Source organism: Passer montanus, unplaced genomic scaffold (genome assembly GCF_014805655.1).
Source record: "Passer montanus isolate IOZ18808 unplaced genomic scaffold, ASM1480565v1 scaffold20, whole genome shotgun sequence".
Taxonomy (NCBI): Eukaryota; Metazoa; Chordata; class Aves; order Passeriformes; family Passeridae; genus Passer; species Passer montanus.
Genome location: NW_024366592.1, coordinates 7,507,319 through 7,532,370, shown reverse-complemented (window position 1 = coordinate 7,532,370; position 25,052 = coordinate 7,507,319). Strand labels below are relative to the sequence as shown.

At 42.5% G+C, this 25,052-nt stretch overlaps 1 protein-coding gene across 1 annotated transcript in view; it reads left to right on the top strand.

The window, feature by feature from the left end:
- The window catches only part of STAB2 (stabilin 2), a 79,807-nt gene that overhangs the window by 24,968 nt on the left and 29,787 nt on the right, over positions 1 to 25,052 (top strand). The window contains exons 17-37 of the mRNA XM_039708353.1: positions 141 to 221; positions 1,317 to 1,466; positions 6,194 to 6,280; positions 6,794 to 6,905; positions 8,133 to 8,313; positions 9,378 to 9,471; positions 9,667 to 9,825; positions 10,224 to 10,319; positions 11,036 to 11,131; positions 12,123 to 12,170; positions 14,945 to 15,081; positions 15,449 to 15,563; positions 16,478 to 16,555; positions 16,703 to 16,795; positions 16,912 to 17,019; positions 19,439 to 19,570; positions 20,603 to 20,728; positions 21,355 to 21,411; positions 22,826 to 22,921; positions 23,615 to 23,810; positions 24,753 to 24,848. Coding sequence (XP_039564287.1) covers positions 141 to 221; positions 1,317 to 1,466; positions 6,194 to 6,280; positions 6,794 to 6,905; positions 8,133 to 8,313; positions 9,378 to 9,471; positions 9,667 to 9,825; positions 10,224 to 10,319; positions 11,036 to 11,131; positions 12,123 to 12,170; positions 14,945 to 15,081; positions 15,449 to 15,563; positions 16,478 to 16,555; positions 16,703 to 16,795; positions 16,912 to 17,019; positions 19,439 to 19,570; positions 20,603 to 20,728; positions 21,355 to 21,411; positions 22,826 to 22,921; positions 23,615 to 23,810; positions 24,753 to 24,848 — 2,338 coding nt within the window. The remainder of the gene's footprint in view (positions 1 to 140; positions 222 to 1,316; positions 1,467 to 6,193; positions 6,281 to 6,793; positions 6,906 to 8,132; positions 8,314 to 9,377; positions 9,472 to 9,666; positions 9,826 to 10,223; positions 10,320 to 11,035; positions 11,132 to 12,122; positions 12,171 to 14,944; positions 15,082 to 15,448; positions 15,564 to 16,477; positions 16,556 to 16,702; positions 16,796 to 16,911; positions 17,020 to 19,438; positions 19,571 to 20,602; positions 20,729 to 21,354; positions 21,412 to 22,825; positions 22,922 to 23,614; positions 23,811 to 24,752; positions 24,849 to 25,052) is intronic.

The window sequence follows — 25,052 nt, the reverse complement described above, 5'->3', positions numbered from 1 at the left end:
AGCTGGTTTGTCAACTGATAACTATTGTCACATTGATAATGATTTCCTCGCCCCAAAGAAAGCTTTTCTTGTGAAATCTGCCAGGATTTGAAAAGAGTATTGATATTACACTTGTCTCAACCAACCTCTATTCATTTCAGCTAGAGGTTGCCAGCCTTGTCTCCATAGAGCACATCAGGACCATGGCAGAGCAGTTCATTCACTTCAACAGCAGCAGCACTGTGAGTCACAGCCCTCACCTGGGAGCAGCTCGCTCTGACCGAGGCAGCTTTGCATGCAGGGGCAGTAAAATGGGACAAGGGGAGGCATTAGCAGAGGAATTTCTTGCTGTGATGAGTCAGAAATTTTCAACTTCTCATTCCCACCTACTGTTAACATTAATATTGTGAAGGATGCAGAGAAAATGATTGGGATGCAAGGACAGACCACAGGGGTTTTGTCCTTATGCTCATTCACAGTCCAAGAATGTTCCTCATTCATGCTCTGCCTTATTTAAAAAAAAAAATATCTCTTTAAAATATTTAAAATCATTCTGTTACATATTTTAGTAATTTTAAACATTTATCAGAGCACACAAAAATATTCTTTTTCTCTCTGTAATAGTATAGTCTCTGATCCTGATGTATCTAGTGAACACATTTTTAAAAAAATATCTCTTTAAAATATTTAAAATCATTCTGTTACATATTTTAGTAATTTTAAACACTTATTAGTGCACACAAAAATATTCTTTTTCTCTGTGTAATATTATACTGATGTACCCAGTGAACATATTTTTAAAAGTGTTAATTCATCAGGACTTGTGCAAAACCAAGCTGATCTGTTAGATTAGCTTCCTTCTCTCCTGGAGTAGAGATGCACCTATAAAAATTCTTGCAAGGGCAGAGCTGCTGCAGGAGTAAATGCAGAAAAAATACTTTTTTTTCCCTCTCTCCTGTGAATTTGGATAGATCCCAGACTCTCCCTCACTTTCCCCCTCCTCTGTCAAAGGGAGCACCAAGGTATGCTTAAACCCACTGAAATCAGTGCCTGAAGTCATCAACAGTCTTCCCATTTTGGCCAGTCTCTTGTTCACCACTTACACAGGCTGACAGAGCAGATTCATAGAAAAACTTTAGATAGCTCTGTTGAAGATCAATATTCAAGAAAACACACAATATATGTGTGCTTCTTGCATAAACAAGCATAATAAAAATTAGATAGCAAATTCAAAAGAAATATGACTAGAAAGTAATTTTAAACATTTAAAAATTAAATCAACAGAAACTGAGGAGCTAAAACCACTTTGTTGTTAATAATAATTTATTGTTTCATAGGGACAAGTCTTGGTGAACGGAGAAAAAATGGAAGAAACAGATATTGTTGCTAAAAATGGTCGCATTTATGTCCTTGAGGGGGTTCTCATCCCACCCACAATTGTTCCAATCCTACCACATTGGTGTGATGAGACAAGTCAGGTCACAAAGGTAAGAGAATCATGAAAATCTATGTCTCCAGCTCTTCCAAAGAAGGCATTCCAGCTTCCTCTTCACTTTACTAACTTTCTCTGATATCATCCATTTGAAAGAGGTATTTTTGGAAATAAATCAATCAATGGCCACCAGCCTAGTAGGGTGCTACAAACAGGGAGCTCACATGAAAACATCCTATACCAGCTTAAAAAAATCTAGTTGTTTCATTGTTTCATTAACCCTTTGAAATACCCTTTGTCTCTTCTGTCCAACTCTTTCATCCTGTTCCTGGATCTCATCTGTGCATACAAGTGGGAATTTACAAGTGTCATGTTCTCAGGGAAAACTACTCCCTGCTTCCCAGAGAAACTTCTCCAGACCAATATTTTAATTTCTACTAAACATGCAGGGAAAGGAAACAGCAAGTTAAAATATTAACATAATAATTTTGTAATTGTATATTAGAAACATGCCATTTTCAGCAGCCATAATTTCCCCTAGCCCTGCTTTCCTCCAGAAACAAAACTTCTCCCACTTAAAAGGGTGGATTCTGACAAATCTTGCTCACTTAGGTAACACAGTACAGGCCTTGGTAACATTCAGATGCTATTTCTGGTAAGAGGCTGAATGTCAGACCAAAATTTCCCTTGGAGTAAGCACAGCCCCAGCAAGCTGCCTCTGGACCACGTTCAAGCCCACATCTGGGCCAGTAAGAGTTCCGGTACAAAAGGAAAACATTTAATGTCTTAGCTTACAACAGTCCAGAGCCACAGCCTGCAAAGAGGTTCCCAGCAGAGCTGGACAGCCTCAAAATGTAATGAAGAAAACACTGGCAGTAAAGATCTACCACCTCTGGCAGTAACTGCAGAGTGCTGTATGTGCAATATAATCATAAACCAGGCAGAGCTCCAAGCAGCAATCTCTGATGCAAAAAGCAATCCACACTCAGAACACTCCACTAATCTGAATTCTTTACCAAAACCTACCTAAAAATTATGTCCAACATCAATCTATCCTAAAGAAATAGACAAAAAAATATTTAAAGACAAAGCAAACGCTGTTGGTCACAAAAATTATTCCCCAAATTTAAGTTAGGAACTTCTGTCAGCCTTGAAAGCTTCATGCATAGTTAAAAATATAGTTATATATTCCAAGATTTAAGCAGAGCACACCTAGCCAGGAAAACACAAAGGAACAATGGCTTTTGCAATTTTTACTCTGCACCAAGCATTCCCATCACTCTCTGAGCATCAACAGCGGGAAATATTGCCCACAACAATCAGCCAGATTTTTAGGTTCTAAAGGGGTAAAGGCACACTTACAGGAATTCTCAGAAGCACAAAGGCAAGACCCTATATCAGCTTCAGACATGACTATGCAGCTCACAAAAGGGCTTTTATAATAACATTATTAAAAATAGTGTATTTGCCAAAATATATATACCTGACCCACAGGCCTTTAAAGCATCGTAGTGGTATTGGTACCTGAGCTATTTGCTGTACAAATGCTTTTGTAATTCTGATCCTTTATTCCTTTAAGTCCTGTACAACATGAAGGACAACTAAATCCAAACCAGTCCCTGATTCTTTCCACACAACCCCAGTGATAAATCTGTGGGAGAAGCGCCATAATTCAGGTTTATGGTCTCCTGTCCAATGGCTACAAACCAGAGGCACGTAACACAATGGATGCTGGCTCTAGGATTTATGCTAACTTGACTGAAAAACAAGACATTGACAGTCACAAGGACAACAGCTTTGACAAACTCCATATCCACTCTCTGGAAGGTTCGGCCTCTCAGATGTTATTGCATGTAGAGAATTCACCTTTAAAACTGCCAATGGAGTTTATATCTCATCAGTAATGTAATTGCCAGACTCTGTCACCACCACATGGTGATAAATTAGCTAGTCAGGAAAAGCAACCAAAGGGTGAAGACAAAAAATATCTACGTACCACTGGATCATAATGGAGTGCAGGATCTACCACATGGAAGCAAAGAATACTTTTCTCTTTGCCACCTATACACAAGACAAATTTCTGTTCACAATGCCTGCATTCTAGACTCAATTAATCTGTGTTTTTCCAGGAAAAAAAATAATATATTCTCATAGAAGTTAAATGTTTAGACTTCACTGGACTCTCAGACAATATTAGTTAATACATTATACTGAGTCTAAGACACCAGTGCATTCATGTCCGTGTTTTCTTCTCTCAGACAATATTAGTTAATACATTATACTGTCTAAGACACCAGTGCATTCATGTCCTTGTTTTCTTCAGTTGAGGAAGCTTCGTGTTCATTAAAAGAAGGGAGTGAGGGAAGGAAAAATGGGGAAAGAAAGGAGAGTGTAGAAATGAACAACGATTCTTCAAAAATCAGAGCCAGCAGATATAGCCCTGGTGCTGTGCTTTGGTTGCAGATTCATGCTGGAACACTTAGAAGTTGTAAAACAGAGGTACTCAAAATTTACAGTAATCTATAAGTATGCATCTCAGCAGTTGGTATAACACCTTTTCAAATCCCTGTCTCTATTGTTTCCATCTAGGGTGTGTGTGCAGGCTGTTTACAGCATGCACTGCCTCCCTGTCCCCAGGATGCACAGCCCACCCTAAAACCATCCTGAGACATTTCCCAGCAGACTCACCAGTTGTACAAAAGGCACAGGGGGAAGACATGCCCATATTTTGGTTATTGCTCTGCCAATATAGAGAGCAAAAGAACCACACATGGAAACAGGAGACTGCATAAAAAATACAAATATAGATGGTACTTTTATCTCTTTTTGGCAATGACTGAATCATCTGACAATTTCAGCATTATTTTGTTTGCTGTTGCAAAATTCCCTGTATCCTTCATAGGAGCTCTTGCTTCACAGGTGAAGCAAGTCCTCTTTCAGCAGAGAGGAGATGTGAAGAATAAGAATCACTATGATGATGCTTTGAGAGTTAATAAACTGAATACATTTAAAATAGACCTCACATCTGTTAAAAATTTCCTTTTGATTAAGCATCCTCCCTGAAGTAACAGTCTGCAGACACAGGTTCAGGAAGGATTGAAGATCTCCTATCTGCTTTGTATCTAAGAGATGCAAATTTAGCTGCATATTTCTCCACATACAAAATTCAAGTCTAGATACCACAGGAATGTTATTCCTCATATTATAAAAATCCACCAATAATAGTTCTGTAAATCAGTAGTCAGAAACAATGAAAAGAAAGTTCATATAGTAAAAAATACATAACTTAATAAAATTTTTAAATGCAATACCAGCAAGGTGCTTTCTGTTCTTCAGGTAAATTATGCTGTGATATTAAGACTGTATCACAGAACTCTACATAGCTTAGAAATGCTAATGCTTCCTTTTTGTGCATGTTCCAGCCTTTCTCAAAACAGAGATGCATTATTGAATGCCCAACCTTTCAAAAAATTGGCTGTGCTAAAGCCTGCAATACAACAGCAAAGCTATAAAATTACAGCTCATTAAGGTGAAATGTTTGTAAAAGTTTTCCAAAATATTCTCTTATACAAGATGAACTTTCCTCTTGGAGTTCAGAGATGTTTGGACATGTCCATGCAGTTTCCATGCACTTCAACGCCAGGCTGAGAGGAGCTGGTGTACATCTCAGAGATAAATATCAGGGGAAACACAGATTAGCTGTCCTGTGTTATTGACAACAGCACACTTATGCTCTGCCATGCAGGAGTTTTCACATGAAGCTCCAAGCCCAGGAGCCTTCATTTTCCCATAGAGCTTCACCCATGGAGAACAGGACAACTCATCCTCTCCTGGTCCCAGCCACTCCTGTCCCAGGACTTCCCATGATACTGGATAACAATGAGTGGGGAACAGTCATGAGAACCAGACCCCAATTACTGCTTGGGAAGTCCAGTTCTTGCAGAAGTCACTAGCCCTAAGAGATCCCCACCCTTCTGGGGCTCCTAAATAAGCTTCTGCCCTTCATGAGCACCACTTAGTGACAGGCAGATAGGTCTAAAAACTGTAAGCTTTGTAAGCCTTTTGCTGATTCCTAGTTCTCTAGAATCACACATGCAAATCAGTCTTTTCTAATACACTTTCTCTTTATAAATAAACAGATCAAGAAGGCATTGCACAAATAAAACAACATACAAATGAAAAGGCCATTCAGTAAATCCCACCCTGGTGCAGAGGGGAAGGAGGAGGATCAAAGCAGCACGTCTGGCTGTCACAGCCTCTCCCTGGGGTGAAACAGCCTTAGGTTCCTGATCTCAGATTCCAAGGAAACTGCCTGCATCCTAATTCCACTGCACTCCCACTGGCAAATATGAGACTGCACACAATATGTGCAGATACCCACTGGCAGGTTCATAAGTGGGGACAGGACGAGGATTTCTAGCGCTGATAAGAACAAGGGCAGTATCTGGTGGTCTGTGCACCCCTTGCTGAACTGCCAACACTAGACTGCACACAATATGTGCAGATACCCACTGGCAAGTGGGGACAGGATGAGGATTTCTAGCACTGATAAGAACAAGGGCAGTATCTAGTGGTCTGTGCACCCCTTGCTGAACTACCAACACCCCTCCTGGTTTTTAACCAGGCCATTGCAGAGCTGGTTCTGGTTCAACACAAGGTTTTTCAGAGACAGTTATCCATGCAGGCATTTCTCAGAGGGCCAAAACACAACAAAGGTTTGGTCTTTATGCACTGCCTCTGCCTTAAAGCACTGAAAAAGAGGGTGTTTTCTTTATTTTGCAGGAACAAAAGTGTTGCAAAGGCTTCTTTGGCCCTAACTGCAGACCATGTCCGGGAGGTTCCTCCAAACCCTGCTCAGGGAATGGGCAGGTAAGCAGAGCATTCATCAGCACCCTGCACTCCAGGGGGAAAGGAGGAGCTGTGTCCCAAAAGCCCCTGGAGCTTTTCTACACAACAGCAATGTTGGGCTCCACAAGGGCTGCCCCCTTAATCTGTGTTCAGTGATGGCTGTGGATTTCAGGTTCAGTTATTGGTAGGAGGGAAAGGGAATCTGTCACCTCTCAGATGTCCAAATGTCACATTTCTAGGGCTCCAACACACAGGCAAAGCTAAGTGACCCATTCTCATACTTTTAATTTGCACAGCACTAATGACCCCCCAGCTCACTATTCTCACATAGAAACTGCAAAGAAAGGTAGAATATACAGCAGCAAAGAAAAAGAATAAAGAAAGATTTTCTTTGAAACACCTGTCTCAGCAAAGCTGGAGTTCTTCCTGAGAGTCTATCAGAGTCACAAAATATGGATGGGCATGTAGCCTCTTTTCTAGGGTAAAGACTTGTTTGAATTCATACATAACCATCACCTCCCTTCTATATCACAGTGTATGGATGGCCTGGATGGAAATGGCACTTGTGTTTGCTCTGAGGCATTTCAAGGTTTGAGCTGCCAGTTCTGCTCAGATCCTGGCAAATATGGACCTCAGTGTGACAAAGGTAAGTGCAGATCTACAGCCTCAGCACCAGAATGTGAGCAACAGCCCCACAGGGTCTTTTGGACCCTAGTGGTGTTCAGGCAGGAGTTAAATGGTTGCCAAACAGTCCCTGTGGAGGATGAGCAAGATTTTACTGGGGTATTTTCATTTCCTATTTCAAAGGGACACATCATAAGGCCAGGGTCAGTGTAAACACTCTAAATGACTTTTTGCAGGGGGCATAGCTTGTTTTGTACCAATTCACTGTTCTTTTGATTTCTGTCTCCCTCACACAAGTAACTGAAAAGAAAATTCTTGCTATTCTGTTCCCATCTGCTGTTGCCCACAACAGAACAGATTCTGCCTGAAATGACAAACATATGTAATCTAAGAACAACTAGATCTATAAACAGGTTGTGTTTAGGTCACTTAACTACCCTTACGGAATAATTTCTGATCTATTTTATAGCTTACAGTTCTTCACCGACAGATTTAATCCTACTAAGCCAAACCATAATACATTTGAGAGTCTACAGCATGTACAACATCAAACATACACACATTCCTCATCTACAAAACCATTTTTAGTCCTTTTTGTTATGAAATAGCCTGCCATTCATGAAGCAAAGCTTCCTTGAAGGTTCAAAGGTACATGGACAAAAGCTGAGACACAAATTCCGTAAGGAATTGTGGTAGAGCCTAAACTTCAGTCCCACCAAAGTAATAAGTGTTTGCTTGACTAGTCACTGACACTTCTTTGGAATGCACAAAGCTTTCCTGCTGTGTCCCTTGGGCACGTTGCTGTGCCTCCAGCAGCTCTAATCCACCCAGTCCTAGCAATGTGCTGGTAGGTCTGTGCTGATGCTCAGTGCAACCTGGAGGATCTGTGGGCTCAATGTTTAAAGGCTTACCCTGTCACTGAAAGCACAGCAAAAGTCATGCAATGAAAAACTTTAATAGTCTAGGACATAGCATTTTCTCCTTCTCCTACTTCTCTGAAGCACTTTGAAAATCATTGATTAGAGCAGCGTAAAAATACAGCAGGTTTTAAATAGTTACCCATAAAACATGCCTGAAAAGACATGGCTGTGATAAACAAAAGTCCCCCATCAGAGTGAGATTAAAAAATCCAAAAGTTTAGATTCTTGAAAAAAAAAGAAAAAAGGAAGAACTGATTCGTAAGAAATGCTATATGAGTATAAATGTCTTTTCCACTGTGGAATTGCCCATTGTAGTTTATCTCTGGTAGAGTGCCTCTGCATTAATGGGAAGTGTGATAACTGGATAGACAGCGATGGGAGCTGTCTGCCTGGATCCTGCAGAGCTGGATTCACAGGGAAGCTCTGTGAGAAGCAGATTGTTCCCTGTGACCCCTCCCTACAGCTCTGCCATGCACATGCAGACTGTCAGCTCAGCGATTGCACAGTGAGGTAAGTCAGCAGCCTGCACATCCCATTAATATTCACTGTGCTGCAGCTTTTCCTGTTTGCCTGACCAAAACAATCCCTGCCAGCCGCCACTGCAACCCTGCTATGCAGCAAACAAGCATGCACCACATCAACCTTGCATTGCAAAATAATAATTATGAGTTCTCAATACCCTCTACTTATGCAGCAAACAAGCATGCACCACATCAACCTTGCGTTGCAAGATAATAATTATGAATTTTCTCAATACCCTGTACCGTATATATTTACCACTGATTGTTGCAGACAGAGCTGATCCTTGATTAAAAGCATCCCTTCCTACTAACACCTACAGAAGCTTTTAGGAAGCTCTTCTTTCTAACCACCCCTTAGTGATTTAGGAGTTTAAGACTTGCTGAAAAAGAATGCAATTCTCAACAGTTTGAGGATGGATATCTCACTCTGGTCAGGCCAGGTAAGTTTTGCACACCACAGACTTCAGCACAGGTTCCCCAGTCCTGCCAGGACTGGCCACAAAACTCTGTTACTGCTTCAGCTGCCCTCACTGCCTCAAGCTCCCCCTCACATGCAGCAAGTTTGCCTCCTGCTGCAGTGTATCCATAATGAGTCACGACCAGCACAATGGGGGATGCTGCAGAACCTGAGTGCTCAAGGAATTCCCTCCAATATAGGTTAATCCTGGGGTGGGACCCAGGGAAACAGGAGGGCTCATTGTCTCACACACATTTCAGGGATAGAGCATCTTCTGTGTAACTGAGAGAGAGCACAGCCAGCCCATAAATATTTTAGAGCTGTTAGCTCAGCTTTGCAATGATAACATCAGCTCGGAATTAATTTCACTCCCTGTCTCATATGCAGAGAATGGATCCCTGATTTGACTCAATTAACCCAGTCATTATTTTGGAAAAAAAACCCCATAAAGTACACACTTGAGCTACTTGCATCACGAATCCAAGGTTACCAATTTTAAGCTGCCTATAAATAGCACATTGCAGTGGAAAACAATCACTTTATTTTAGAGCTGTCCTGTCACGTGTAACGCCTCCTTCCTCGTCTTGTCTCTGTAGCTGTGTTTGCAAACCTGGCTATGAGGGAGATGGCTTGAGCTGCAGCAAAGTTGATCCTTGTGCTGTTTTAAACCCTGGTGGCTGCAATATCAATGTAAGTACTTGCTTTTCCAACAGTAAGGCAAGCAAAGAGGAAGGTTTGGCCAGAAACTTCTGCACAAGAGTCACGGTTTTCATTGGAGTTCCAGGCTCTTTCCCCAGATACCACTGCAGAGCTTGGACAAGCCTCATGGCTAAAGGCAGATGTCCCCTGGGAGTCCTGAATGGCTGCCTCTGCATCTTCCCCTAGGCTGAGTGTGTTCAGACAGGCCCAGAGGAGCACAGGTGTGTTTGCCAGGCAGGCTGGACAGGCGATGGGAGGGACTGCTCAGCCATCAACCCCTGCCTGCTGCCCACCATGGCACGGTGCCACCAGAATGCCACCTGCATATACATCGGGCCAGGTCAGGTAGGTCCTCATGTTCAATGTCACCTTCATTGCCTGTCCTCAACCATTTTGATCTGCCAGAGCTTGGTCTTCAGACTTTGTTTTCTTCCCCAAATCCTCCTCTCCCTCACAGCCACAATGTTATTTCCACATGGTGCTCTCTATCCAAAACAGTCTCCCTACATTCCAGTCCCAGTGTTCCCTCCTTTCTACGTGGTGGTGCTCTGGCAGCAAGCACATTTTTAGAAAGTGCATTAGTAGATGTCAGGTATGAAGGTCTTCTGCAGATATTAGTCAGTGTCATTCCATTAAAGTCAATGCCAAGCTATAGAAACACAGAGAAACTAATTCACCATGTCTAGAATATGAACACTATTTTAATCATTTTAATGAATTGCCGTGTTTTATTGAAATGACAGAATGACTGTAAGTGTAAGGATGGATTTCAGGGGAATGGAATTGAATGCACACCCATAAACTCATGCCTGGAACAAAATGGAAAATGCCATCATCTGGTGAGTAATTAATCATTCCCTGAACAAAGTGTTCAGATTTATATCACACGTGGCCTCCTGCGCACACCATAGAATTTATTTGACATTTCAAGCCTGCAATTTCCTTTAGAGAAAGCACTTTCCAAAGCAGTTCTACAAGCACCAAAAACTGTGTACATTGGTACCCGAGCTGAGGACAGACTGCAAGGGCTGTTTCCAAATCTGCCAGTACAGAATGACTATCTCAAGCCTGGAATAAATAAATGCTGTTTTTCTACCAGCAATTACAACTTGGATCCACTATCCTGTTGGGATATTTACCCAAGTCAATCTCTATCCAGGCACCTATCAGCTTTATGAGTAGCTGCATGTGCTCTGGTGTGCCCTGTAGTTCAGGTGGGGCACAGAGCTGAGGTGAGGAGCTCTGGGGAGCAGAGGATGGATCTGCCATAGTCAGGTGAAACAATACAACCTCAAACCTGTAGGGAGGGAACAAAAAGGTGGAGCAAGGGTTTCGATTCCTATAGACTTGGTGCATGGTGGGTAGGGGAGAAAGTTAGTGCCCTTGGCTGATGGAGTGTGTCTACAGGAAGGTGAGAACACCCATGGAAGATGGTAAAAACTCCTTTGTAAGCTTATGCTTATATATAAACAGGTCCTAGTAAGAGGTTTCACAATCTATCCGTGCTGGAGTGGTCTCCTGAGTATTTGATGAATTCTCTCTTTCTGGTTCAAAGGCAACCTGTCAGTTTGAGTCTTCCCGTGGCTGGGAGTGTGTGTGCCCCGAGGGCTACGAGGGGGACGGCAGGATGTGCTATGGAAATGCTGCAGATGTAAGTACTGGGTCACTGCCTCTGGGCACAGCACCTGCTGCACAGGTCCCACCCTGCATCTTAACCAGAGAGGATCGCAAATCTTTTACAAACAGTCAGAAAAATATGGTGCCCACCAGTGACCTCTGCAAAGGATGTTCCAGTGGGAACACTCGCCTGATACATAAATTATTTGTTGTGTTTCAAAACATGGCTTGGGAAGGGGCCTAAGGGAGCAGAGCGTGTTTCTGGCTTCAAATTAATTGAAAATTTGAAACTGAAAACAAATTGAAAAACAGAGTCCAAACCTACAGAAGTGCTAAGCACTCACCTGTCAGCTGGGAGCACCAAGCAGTCAACTCTTCTGAAGTTTTGCCCTGCAGTCTCTCTCTCAGTGGAAATGATCAATTTATCATGTTGAAACAAACTGTGCTGACCCACAGGCAGATAAAACCAAAGCAAGTCAATTGGTGAAATCAATATGCATTTAACAGCACAGGAAAAATGAAAGTGTCCTCAGTCTCAGCTCCTGGCAATAATCTTGCATGGCTCTCAGCACTATCTGCCACCCCCGCTTATACCATCATCTATCTCTGTTCTAAGTACTCTGGCAGAATAAGGGCTGGGTGATGTGTAAGATGCTGTACAAATATCAGCTAAAACAACATATGTTTCAATCAATTTTGCATGGAGTTAAGAGAAGAATTAAGTTTAAAGTCACAGGAAATTAATGCTTAGCCAGTACACAATACATACCAAGGTCGGGTACACACCTAAGCAATCCCTGGCCTGATTTTCAAGAATTGATAATTCACCTTTCCTATTACCAGAAAATATTTTTAAAAACCCCAAAAACCATTAATGCCATCCCTTTTCACACACACTGAAAACCTCCTCCTCCTCCATGTCACATCAGCCAGGCCAGACATGGTGGGTGGCCCCACAGTCAAGAGCACTTTGATACAGCTAATCATAGCTTACAAACTCATTGATCTCTCTTCTTTCTCATCAGGAGCTATCCACCCTGTCAGAAGCAGCTGCTTTTAACCAGTGGGTTAATGTAAGTACACTTGGTGGTTGATTTTTGTAGTTATGTTCAAGTTTGCAGAAATACATGAGCCTTGCAGAGTTTAGAAATGGGAGCCTCACAGCAATATTTCCACCAGAGAGAGGAAGCTGAAAATCTGGAGAGATATCAGGTGCCTTTCTCACCTGTTTTTGGGGGGGGGGGCTGATCATCTGGTTCCTTATTTCTGCCTGAGAAACAACTTCTGAACCCAAATCCAGCGAGTAAGGAAGCTCCACAAGCAGCAGAGCTAGTTCCAAGCCTGCTCTCTGAGGCAAGGAGCTACATAAGCCATGACTAGTTTTGCATGAAAACACACTGCAGCCCAGATGAGCAGCAGCAGGGTGTGAGCAGAGACTGAACATGACCCCAGGTGTCTCAACTTCTCTCATTCAATAAAATGACAAGTGGGAAGGGAAGGCAATGCCCTTCCCCCCCATTTCCACATGCCCCATGGCAGGAAAATCCAAGTGTGTGGCTGGACAGTGTGCTGCTGCCAAGCAAGAGAGCAGGAAAAAGCTCAGTCTGTGCAGGCCTGGCTGAGGTGCAGGAAACAGAATCATAGAAAGGTTTGAGTAGAAAAGGACCATTAAAGTCCATCTGGTCCAATCTCCCTGCCATAAGCAGGGACATCTTCAACTAGGTCAAGGTTTCTCAGAGTCCTGCCCAGCCTGATCCTGAATGTCTCCAGGGATGGGTCATCCATCACACCCCTGAGCAACCTCTTCAGTGTTTCATCACCCTCATTGTTAAAAAAAGATTAAAAATTCTTTCTTATATCAAACCTAAATCCATTATTTTTCAGTTTTCATTGTCCCTTATTCTTTTGCAAAAGGTCCCACTAAAAATTCTGCCCCACCTTTCTTACAAGCTCCCTGTAAGTACCGAAAGGCCACAAAAGGTCTCCCTGGAGTCTTTTCTCCAGGGTGAACAACCTCAGTGAGGAAAGATTAACTTGTTTGGCTCCAGGTTATGGAAGAAGCACCAAAGTAGGTTTCAAATCCCAAAGTTCTGGATACACAGGTTGTCAAAATCTACTTTCTACTTTCACATACTATCATTTATTGCTGGAGCAGCAGTAACATTAAGGTCCTACCCCACTGTGATTGGAACAGTATGAATAAAGAACAAAACTGGTGCTCCCACAAGAACTTAAACCCTAAATGTAAGAAGTGTTCAGCAAATACATGGTGAACAAGAAAAGACAGTGCTGTGTTAATGACTAGCTTCAGAAGCAGAAGTCACAGCACATCAGTTGCTTTAAAGCTTTTCAAAGTTGAATGGCTTGGGGATCATTGCATCATCATAATGGCAAGGAGCACCTCAGGGAGCTTCTCAAGAGAGCTCCATGTGGCTAATTCAGGCCAGCTGTCTGCCTGGCCCCGAGCTGAGATTGTGGCACTGGACCTTGTATAGAGAAACTAAAGAATTTAAAGGAAAGGGCACAAGAAGAAATAAGAAATGCTGTTGTCCTGCTAATATGCTCATTAGATAATGAGGGAACAAATCAGAGGGAAGAGTCTGTACAATCTCTTGAAACAGATGTGGAAATTTCTGCTACACTTCAGAGAAATGCTATCACTTAAAATAAACACTGGTAACTACAAACACGAGCAAAATAGGGAGGCATATCCATCTGTGGGTTTTTAACTTTGTACTTGAGCAGGAATGTGATGTTTACCACTTTTCATAACCAAATTTTTTTCTTGCTGCTCAGGAAGGATGAGAAGGGGAAATTTGTTGCTCTTTCTATATTTAAATATTTGGAAGGTGATAGGGATGATGGCTAGGAAGAAAGATGATCTTAACAGAGACAAAATTCCCAGCTATTTAAGGGAGCTGATTCCCTTATTGATTCAGAACCCAAGATGGGTAGTGAAGGACTATCCAAGACAGCTTCCAGGCAGCATACCAGCTGCAAAAAGGTAGACCCCAAGCTCATATTGCTCCCTCAAGTTTGGCAGTATCAAAAATGGCAAGTTGTGGAGCCTGTGAAAAGCTTGGAGAATCCCATCTTCAGCAAGATCACATGTAAATATTTAGCTTTCCATTTTTCACTCAAAAAAAAAAATCCACACAACTGGAAAAATCCTCTCCAGTGGAAACTCTTTCCATCCTTAAGGCAGATAAAAACCATAGAAGATTAATTAAGTCATGAATGCTACAGATCTCACAATCTCCATCTAAAATTAGAGCTGTCAGCAGCAAGCTCCACTGCAGTGGACACAGATAACTCTTGGACATCTTGAAAAAAATCCCAGCCATGTTAAATAGCCTTCTTCCAGATGGAAACACTGTGTCATGGGAGTTTCTTATATCATGGTTCATAGTCCTATCTATTGAACAGCATGGAGTGCTCTGTAAGAGAAAATTCCGTGAATTTATCAATAACCACTAGCATTTATCACCTCCATTTTTCACCACTATTTTTTTTTAAAGCATTCAAGTGCATAATATGAAACCTATGAGACGGGCTAACTTTTGTGAGGGTCAAGTTATGTATGTCATCATAAAAAACAATTCTGACCTACACATTATCTCTGCCCTTTAAATGCTGGCAATCTATTCTGCAAAAAATAGACACTCGTTTACCATTTTTGTACAGCTCTGAGTGCCATTGTTCAAGTCATTGCTCAGTATAATAGTTTTTCCCTTTCCAGGCTGGTCACAAAGCACGTCACATATTCCACCTTGCTTAAAATGTCACCAGCTACTATTTATAGCCCATCCTTATAATTAATTATTTTATCCTCTTTACTTCCATGCAGGAGGCCAAGATAAACTCGGTGTTGTCCACCACCTCAAACCTGACTGTCCTTGTGCCTTCTCTGCAAGCAATTGAGAGCATGGATGAAGATGAGAAAGCCTTTTGGATGACAAAAAGTAACATTCCAACTCTCCTTAAGTACGTTCATGGTTTGGGGGTTTGGCTTTTTAAATTAACTGTTTTTGTGCTAAACGAGTCTTTGGTTTGAAGCCACTAGAGCAAGACAGGTATTTTGATTTTAAAGAAAGGGCATAGTATTCCCCTTCTAGTTCCAGTGGCATATAAATCTCTGTAGCAAGGCCACTGGAAAAAAAAGGGATTATTTATGTTATGTCAGAAATGTTTAAAGGTTGAAGTAAGATGAAAACATGGCTGAACAAGGTGTTGTAGAAGCAATTCCTGCTTAAAACTACCATTTGAGACACACTAAGCATGTTTATCTGAAATAAGACAAAGAAAAAAGGGAGAAAATACAAAATCTTCAAATCCAGTTAATTTCCTTTAGGTATCATGTACTGACAGGAGCTTACAGCTTTGCTGATTTCCAGAATTTATCGTCCTCTGACATGCTGCCAACATCGCTACAGAGCAAATTCCTACACTTGTCTAAAGAAAATGGGGTGAGATGACCTGCAAACCACTGTGGTATCATACACCAAACCCTGGCCATCACTGCCACTGACTTTCTTGTATTACAAAACCACATCTATTTTATGTATTTCTTTCTAAAATACATGCCATAAAATTAAAGGCATAGTTCAATTATATGGGGCCCTCTGGGAGAAACATTAGTTTGTTTTTCTCCACCCTTTACATCACTGAAATTTGTCCACAATATTAATTTTTTCTAATGCCCCAGTAGCTGCTACAAACACTGGACAGTTGTAACCAAACAGAATGGCAGTCCTTGCCTGGAGCAGATTGTGTGAGCTAAATTAATGAAAGAGCATGAAGGAAACAAAATAACTTAATTTGGGGAACAGGGAAGGTAGGAGGAAGCAGTGATAACACACATCTCCACATGTGCAACTTGATAGTTCTAAACCACCTGAAGGTATTTTTAATGGCAAATAAGTTACAGCCCTTCCCCCTTAGCCTTTTTATCAGGTAAATTCCATGTTCTGAGAAGGATTTCCTAGAAATACACAAGTCACATTTAAGCACTTCATCCCCATTAAGGGAGAGGGAAGTTCCTCCACCTCTATGCTCCAAAGGAAAAGTTATGAAAAAAGCTGCACAGAGCTGGGAGGGTGTGCATCAGCTCAGAGCTCAGCCTGCCCTGTGCTGCAGGCGAGTGCACCAAGCTCAGCAAACCCCTCCAGTGCAAGCAGCCCAGGGAGCAGCCAAGGGTCCTCCAGTCCCCTCCCCTGTGCGTGATTCCCTGAGGGTCGCCCAGCCTCTGGTGTGAGTCAGTGGTGCCATGGTACAGCCCTAGGCAAGCATTTGGGGAGGTGTGGAAACCCACAGGATGAGCTGCTGGGAAGCAGCACCCCACCAAGGCAAAGGCAAGCCCTCTCTCCTCTCCCTTCTGCAGAATGTGACCCTCGAGGGCGCTCACTTTGTGGCCAGCGACATCGCATCCACAAACGGGGTCATCCACGTCATTGACAAGGTATCAAATGTATTGAACAGGATTTGCTCTTCTGCGCCACGAGCAGCACAAATCTATGAGCCTCCTGTGGAAAACACTGTGCACAGAGCAGCATCTTGCACTGCGTGTGATCCTTGCAGGTGATGTGGGGTGTCTGCTCCTCTGCAGGTGCTGACCCCGCTCCGCAGCGCTGTCCTGCCGAGGCTGCTGGACCGCCTGGAGCAAATGCCTGACTACTCCATGTTCAAGGGCTACATTATTGTAAGCTTTCACACCATTCTCACAGTGTTTCAGAGCAGAGGAAGCTCTCTGCTTTGTTTGCATTTCAGACTATCGGTGGTCATTCTGATTTTTTTTTTTAATGTGTTTCACAACAGCAATACAACCTGGCTAACGAAATAGAAGCAGCAAACACATACACAATCTTTGCCCCAAGTAATGATGCCATAGAAAATTACCTAAAGGATAAGAAATCTGCTACTCTGGTATGTATTACTCACAAGGCTCATCCTAACAGCTCAGTATTTCATCTTTGTTTCAAGTGGATGGGGGTTATGAGGACACAGATATAGGGAGATTTGTTTCCCAAAAATACCATTATGTTAGGTTTTGTTTGTAACACCAAAGTTGAAATGGGATGGATCTACCTGTACTGCCCTGAGTTGCCTAGCTATTTCTTCTGTGTTTTGGCCTTCTCTAGACTAAAAACATGGTGATAATTTCCAAGACATCTTGTCAGTAGACTTTTTTGTTTGCTTGTTTGGGATTTTGAGAGAGGTTTTTTTTTTATGTAAAGAAGGTCACTATAGGAGTGACCAGAAAAAACACTGAAATGAGTTTTTTAGGTGAACAAACTCCAGTCCCCTGACATCACTAATACCCCATCATTAATAATGCCATAAAATATTGTGAGTCTTTCTTAAAAATATCCAGATGCTGGCCTTGTCACTCCTGCAGGAATGCTGCAGCAACGCTATCTCTGGCATTTGTACCCTGACATATTTACAAGTTCAAACCCCTTTCTCAGCCTTGTTGTTTCCTCCCAAGATAAGCTATCCTTTTTCTGCTTTATTTCAGCAACTTTCTTCATATTTTCTCCAATTTGAAACAGCTTTATAGATTGCACATATCAAGAACCACACACCTTGCAGAGGAAGCTTCACCCATGATTTGCCCAGTGGCTTTAATTCTTCCTTGTCTCTTCCAAAAATATTTATCCACACTTTATCCCCACTTGCATGGTCTCCATTTACAGCCAGGAAGCTGAGGAGCACAGGGCTCAAATAACTAATTCCAAACCATTTACCAACAACAGCAGACCCATGGCAAATGTCCCATGTTCACAAGTGATCAAGCTCCATCTGCTCAAATGACTTTTGAACGCTATTTTAGTTGTTTCTTGACACATCATCATTACCACATCACTACAAGAAGAATTTATAAAAACTTTGAGAGACACATAAGACATCAACCCAAGTAGATCTGGATTACACACACATGCAGAGAAATCATTTTCATTTCCACTACTTATCAATGTTTCTTCAGTCTTTCTTCCATCCTCGCAACCTTGCCTGATGTAGCAATCTGAGAAAAGAAAAAAAATCCCCAAACAACCATAAGGTTAAGTCTGCCTGAGGCTTAATCTCTTTGTGAAACACTTGAGAGAACTCTACTGCAGAGTGAAGAGTTTGGCACAGGGAGAAGATCTAATTTCTGGGCCCTGATGGGGCAAGATGTCCTAACTCTGCTGATGATTAAAGACAGAAATCAAGACGGATCAGTGTCAGCTTTTCCTCCAATTCATCAAAGTCAAGAGATTAAATAGGGCTGGACACTGATGGAGGTTACCTCTATCTTGATTCCCACTTTCTCATTTGCAAATACTTTTTGCCAAATCGGTGGAACAAGGCCAGCTCTAAGAGATGTCTTTTACTCTGGTGGGCACTGCCAGGCCACTTCACAAATCTCACATCCTGAAGATGCTTCATGCTTTCACACACTTTTGAAGAAGCAGAAGAGCAGGAGCAGCATGGGCATTCAGAATAAGGGGACAGTGAGCAACAGGATTTCCCATAAGCACATTTAATTTCAAATAAAGTGGCAGCAGCACTGTCTGTTGGCTAGGCAGCTCCTAAACTCCCCAAACACCCCAGCTTCTCTCACATTGAACAATCTCTCACCAACACATCCTGCTTCTGCTTCATCCTCCTAGTCAGGAAGAGATCCGGGAGTCTCTTGCTTCAGAACATGATGTAGAAGCCTTGGGAAACCCACACAAAATTTTGATGTATAAAGAGTAACTTCATCACTTTACCGTGAAATATGAATATACTCTACCAACCAGACATAAAAAACTTTTCAATTATAGACAATTAAAAGCAGTCTTTATTGACTTAATATGCCCCTAAAGATTATATATATCTAGATATAAAAACATAGATAGATAGATACAAAAATTACTCTAAACATTCACTACAGTTTATTCCCCTATAGGTTATTCAGGGATTCTCAAAAAAATAAGGAATAGGTATGGAAAGACCATAAAAACACTCATGAATATGCAACACTTCATGTAAAATGAACCCATGAAGTTTAGAGTCCTAAAAATCATCTGGCATTTCCCTGAATTCAGCAGCCAGCCCTATGCACAGAAACACACTACAGGCTCAGGCAAACCTTGGTGCTCCCAGCTCAATAACCTTTCATCTCCATGGTCAACAACATTTTCATTGTGGCCAGAATGCAGGCTGACTTAAGGAGGAAATATGAAATAACCTACCCACTGAAAAAGTTTCTCTTTAAATTCAGACAATCTATGTTTGGCTTAAACCCTTTGGAAAATGTTCTCCCTAGGAAGCTTTCATTCTTTATTAGATAATTCTGAATGTAATTTTGTGTTGTTAGGATGAAAGGCAAATCCGGTATCACGTTGTGCTGGATGAGAAGCTCCTGAAGAACAACCTGCACAATGGCATGCACAGGGAGACCATGCTGGGGTTCTCCTACCAGGTTGGGTTCTTCCTCCACAACAGCCAGGTACTGCTGTCTGCACTTGCTGGGAGAAACAGGTTTCCTGCTTTTTACAAATCCAGCTTCAGCTTTAAACTTGCGTGGAGTCAAAAGGAACTGTGCACCCCTCATTAGCTTCTGTGACTCAACAGCACAAAAGTTGTCACTCAAATGCAAGGCCTGTCTCAGACCTGCTTAATTCAAAGTCACCCTTGAAGGTATCTTTGATTGAATTTGATTTCAGCTGTGCTGTTCACAATTAAAATTGAATTTTAGGTATCTGTCTCTAGCAGCTTCAAGCCTGAATTCCAAAGCAGTCATTAATCAGACTTCCAAGGGTTGTTAGAAACCTGCCCTCAATTATAAAGCATTATTTCCATTTTCTGTGGATTCACTCCACTTTCAATCCTAAGAATTCAAAGCACTGTGCAACAAATATGAATTGCCTTTCAATACCACTCATGGAAAAATCAGGCACAGCAAGATTAAAAGACAGGGCCAGGAAGGGAGCTTGGTCCTCCTTCTCTGTCCCAGAAGTCCCTGTGGGCAAAGGAAGACAGAAAGCTTCTCACCCCCAGAGTTTCAGCCCTGCTCTTGGCTCTGCCCACAGCTGAGCTTTGAAAAAGCACCTGCACTGGGACTTGCTGCTGAGGGCACAATGGGATGTGGGGTAGAGATGATGGAAGTCTTCCTTGAAAGAGCAGCTACTGGTAAGGTTTTCTTGAAGCCCCACATCCCCCAGACACAGCAAATCCACCTTTTGGCACACTTTAGGCTCCTTCTCCATAGCCTTTACACCCCTTGGAAAAAGCTGCTCTGGCAAATCCTGTTGCTTAGAAGTTTTAACAGGCTGCAAGTCCTCCCATGCCCTCCAGGGCAGTGAAGCAGTTAAAGGCAGCAGCTGGAATATGAGCCAGTGTCCAAGGCTAACTACCTTTGCTGGTTTTCCTGAAGTGACCCCTGTGGATTTCTCTCTTTCTTCCAGCTCCTACTGATCAGGCTATCCCAGAGCCATGGAGCATCTCTGCTGCTCTCTAACTGATTGCATGTCTCTTGCAGCTATACATAAATGATGCTCCTATCAGCTATGCAAACGTTGCCACAGACAGAGGAATTATTCATGGACTGGGAAAGGTGCTGGAAATCCAGAAGAACAGATGTGATATCAATAATACTGTGATCATTGTAAGTGATCCATTGGGATTACATAAGTGATAGAAGTTCATATAGAACCTTAAAGCCCCTCAGAGAAACCTACCGCCAAACAAAGCTCAAAAGTATAGGATATGTGATGCTACTTCCCAGCAAGGACTGCACACATTTTCCACAAAGGATATTCCTACCAGAGTTTTAGCAACTCTTAAGACAACGTTGGTCCTGAAATCAGTGTTCTGAGAGCCTGGATAAAATGCAGTCAGAGTAGCTCAATAATAAGAAATTGCTGACCTCTAATATTCAGATAATATTAGTAATGCATTATTCTAATACATCTTCATAACCAGAACACTTGTTTATAATGTGTGAAGTATCACTTTAGAAGAGGAAATTAAAAATAACCAAATGATCTTTCCTTCTTCCCCTTGGGGGAAGAGTGTCCCCACAGAGCCATTCCTAGGGATAGTCTTCCTTGCTGAGCAGGACAGCTTCCCTCACCCTCTTTACCAAAGGGGTCACACTGATAATGTACCTCAACCACTAGATTTAGAAATGTGGCTGGAAATCGTTCTTTTTCTATGAAACAACTTGCCTGCAGCTCTGTACAGTCTTAACTGTCTAAAAGTCTTAACTACCTCTCATTTGTGTTGCATAAGGAGCAGTGCAGAATTTGTTCACAACCATCAAGTTGTCCCCCAGGAACAAAAGAAATCGTAAGTAGTTTCTCATTAATGCTAGGGCCATTTGTTTCTCCATATCAAAACTGACTATATATGCATTCAATCCTATTTTAATATAATTTTTTAATATAATTGTCTCAGTTTCACCAAAATACATATCTCAGCCTGCTTATAGTCAAGAGACTCAATCCACCCTGACTTCAGAGATTCTTTTTGAAAAATCTACCTGTTAATCAGACTTCCAAGGGTCGTTAGAAACCTGCCCTCAATTATAAAGCATTATTTCCATTTTTCCATGGGATCAAGGCAACAGAAGGGCAGCTTAAAGATAAAACATTAAATCCTATTTTAATATAATTTTTTAATATAATTGTCTCAGTTTCACCTGAGCAGTTATCTCAGCCTGCTTATAGTCAAGAGACTCAATCCACCCTGACCTCAGAGATTCTTTTTGAAAAATCTACCTGGGATCAAGGCAACAGAAGGGCAGTTAAAAATAATTTTATCTTTCAAGGACAGCTTGTCACATGCACTGGGACAACTTAGGGCTCCTTAAACTGCAAAGTTTACCTCCACCATGCAAAATTAGGGGAGGGAAATGTGGTCTGGAGTATGCCTGCTCCAGAAGGAATTACAGCACCAGTTTTAGACCTTCAAGTCGGAGATTTACAGAAGGACAAAGTCAATCCATCCCCAGCAATATGATGTAAGCTATAGCCACAAGAAAACTTGGAGATTAGAGAGACTTTGGATGCCCAGGTCCAACACATGAGAGCTGCAGATATTTAGAGTTTCTTGGTATCTAACTTAGTTGTGAAAGCCTCTCCATTGGGATTACATAAGTATATTTTCCTTAATAATTTTTAAAAATTAATTATGCCAGTATTGGTACTCCAAAGCAGCTTAAGTCCCATCCACTGCATCAAAGTACTTCACTGGCCAAACCAAATGTAACTCCTTGTGGCTAAAAATGAAACTCATAAACATTTTTATGATGAACAGTTGGATGGATTCTTGTCTCAAGTTCCTCACAAGTGTACATTGAGATCAAAATCTTACTTCAGCAAACAATGTTTCCCCAAATGTGTTCAGACCTAGAAGATAATTTTTCAACAGCTGTTTTTGCACAACTTCATAACTCAGTTTTCCAAGAAGAATTAAAATTATCAGAAAATGTGAAAAATGAAAAAAAGTTTATAAAACTTTTGAATAGAATCTGTTCAGTTCTGAGCAGAGACAATTTTAGACATCTTTAAAATGCCACAAGACACTGAGTTAACCTGATCATATGTTCATTTTTATTTCTAAAATATTTCCTTCATTTTAATTGTGAATGTGTGAGCCAGTGCACAGTATGCATAAAGTTAATGTCCCATGTATTAACACATTTGAAAGTAGCTGATCAATATTATTCAGAAGTGCATCTGTTTCTCCAATCTTTGCTCAGGCAGGGGTGAAGAAATACTGTGTCCTCACAGAAAACCACATGAGACAGTACACCATCCAGATTGGCTGCAAGCCCAAGTGTGCTAAAACCATCATTGTGAGTTCACTGCTTCTATCGTGGTAAAAACCAGGAACCCCCTTCCCCGACCTTCATCCTCCTCATCACTCCCACTAAGCACACACAGCACGTTGGGCAGCTGCTGACTGTATATTTATTGACCTTTATTCTGGATACAACAGAGATGGGAAGGTTAAAGACTGATGATAGCTGCAGCACAAAGTGCTGCATGTCCCTGTGGTGCAGAAGGAGCACAGCTTTGGGAAGGATAAACCTGTGCCTGTCCCTAGCAATTCCCCACCTCTCCCTGAAGGGGTGAAGGGCACCTGGGTCCCATCAAGGACGTGCAGTGGCAGCGTGTGACCTGGCACATCGAGGAGTGTGGTCACAGACCAGCAGAGCTGATGTGCTGCTAAAAATCACAGAATCAAAGACTAGTTTGGGTTGGAAGGGACCTTAAAGTTCATCTAGTTCCAACCACCCTGCCACTGGCAGAAACATCCTCCCCTTGACCAGGTTTCTCACTGCCCCCCACCACTGTGCCTTGAACACCCAGGCATGGGTCCACCCATAACTTCTCTAGGAAACCTGTTCCACTGCCTCACCACAGTAAATATTTTTTTCCTAATATCCAATATAAACCCCCCCCTCTTTCCCTATCCCTAAAACCCTTGAGAAAACCCAGCTCTCTCGTTCCCCCTGCCCCTCAGCACAGCATTTCTGGCTTTGCAGACCAAGGAGTGCTGCGCGGGGTTCTTCGGCCCGCAGTGCCAGCCGTGCCCAGGGAAGGCCGGGAGCGCCTGCTCCGGGAACGGCGTGTGCCTGGATGGCACCAACGGCACCGGCAGCTGCCAGTGCGAGGAGGGCTTCGTGGGCACGGCCTGCGAGGGCTGCGGCCAGGGCAGATACGGCCGCAGCTGTGACCAAGGTACCCAGCGTCCCCAAACCGCACCACAGCTTGGCCGGCCCCTCAGGGGCCCAAACCTTCTCCTTTTGTCTTCTAACCACATTCAGGTTCTGGGAAGGTACACCACTTCCTAATAGGCCATGCTTGAAAACATCATTAACCCCTTTTCTTTCCCCATTATGGGGTTTTCTTTCTAATCCCTAGGCTGGAGACAGTGCTTCCATTAGCAGGTGGTGTCAGGGCCAGCCTTGCTGTCCTTCCTGCCCACATTGCCACACTTCCACAGACAGTGGCTTCCCCTTTTATCTTCTAACCATGTTCAGTCGAGGTTCTAGCACTTCCTAATAAGGCCAGTCTTACAAACATCATTAACCCCTTTTCTTTCCCCATTATGGGGTTTTCTTTCTAATCCCTAGGCTGGAGACAATGCTTCCATCAACAGGTGATGTCTGGGCCACCCTTGCTGTCCTTCCTATCCACATTGCCACACTTCCACGGACAGTGGCTTCCCCTTTTATCTTCTAACCATGTTCAGTCCAGATTCTAGAAACATAGAGCACTTCCTAATAGGCCAGTCTTACAAACTTCATTAACCCCTTTTCTTTCCCCGTTATGTGGTTTTCCTTCTAATCCCTAGGCTGGGGACAATGCTTTCTACTCTGTCACACCACAGAAAAGCAACCAGGAAGAACCATCCTCTGTAGTACTGCTATTTTCCACCAATTCTTTCCCATTAAAATACAGTTTCAGACCCTGCATTTGGGAATAGAGGCAATATAAGCATAGTTTGAATTTAGAGTTATTGTGTAATTAGAAACCAAAGGGCACCAGACATTGCCCTTCTTCAAATAGCCCAGAGCAGAAGGTGCCATCAGCAGGTGGTGTCTGGGCCACCCTTGCTGTCCTTGCTGCCCACATTGCCACACTGCCAGGGACAGTGGCCTGCCCCCATCTCTCCCACAGTGTGCACTTGTGTCCATGGGAAATGCAGCAGCGGGATCGATGGGGATGGCTCCTGTGAATGTGATGTTGGCTGGAGAGGAGTGACATGTGAGACTGGTGAGTGTCCTGCCTCTTGTCTTCTGAGGTAAAAGGTGAACATTTCAGAGAATGACAAAACTGCACAATCAGATCCCAGTGCAGCTTCCCACATGCAGTGACATATGGGTCACATTCCTGTGCCATGGCAATTAATTACTGCTTTATTAGAGAGCTGGTTGAGACACCACTCATGACACTGAAACACTTACTTAGCTAATTCTC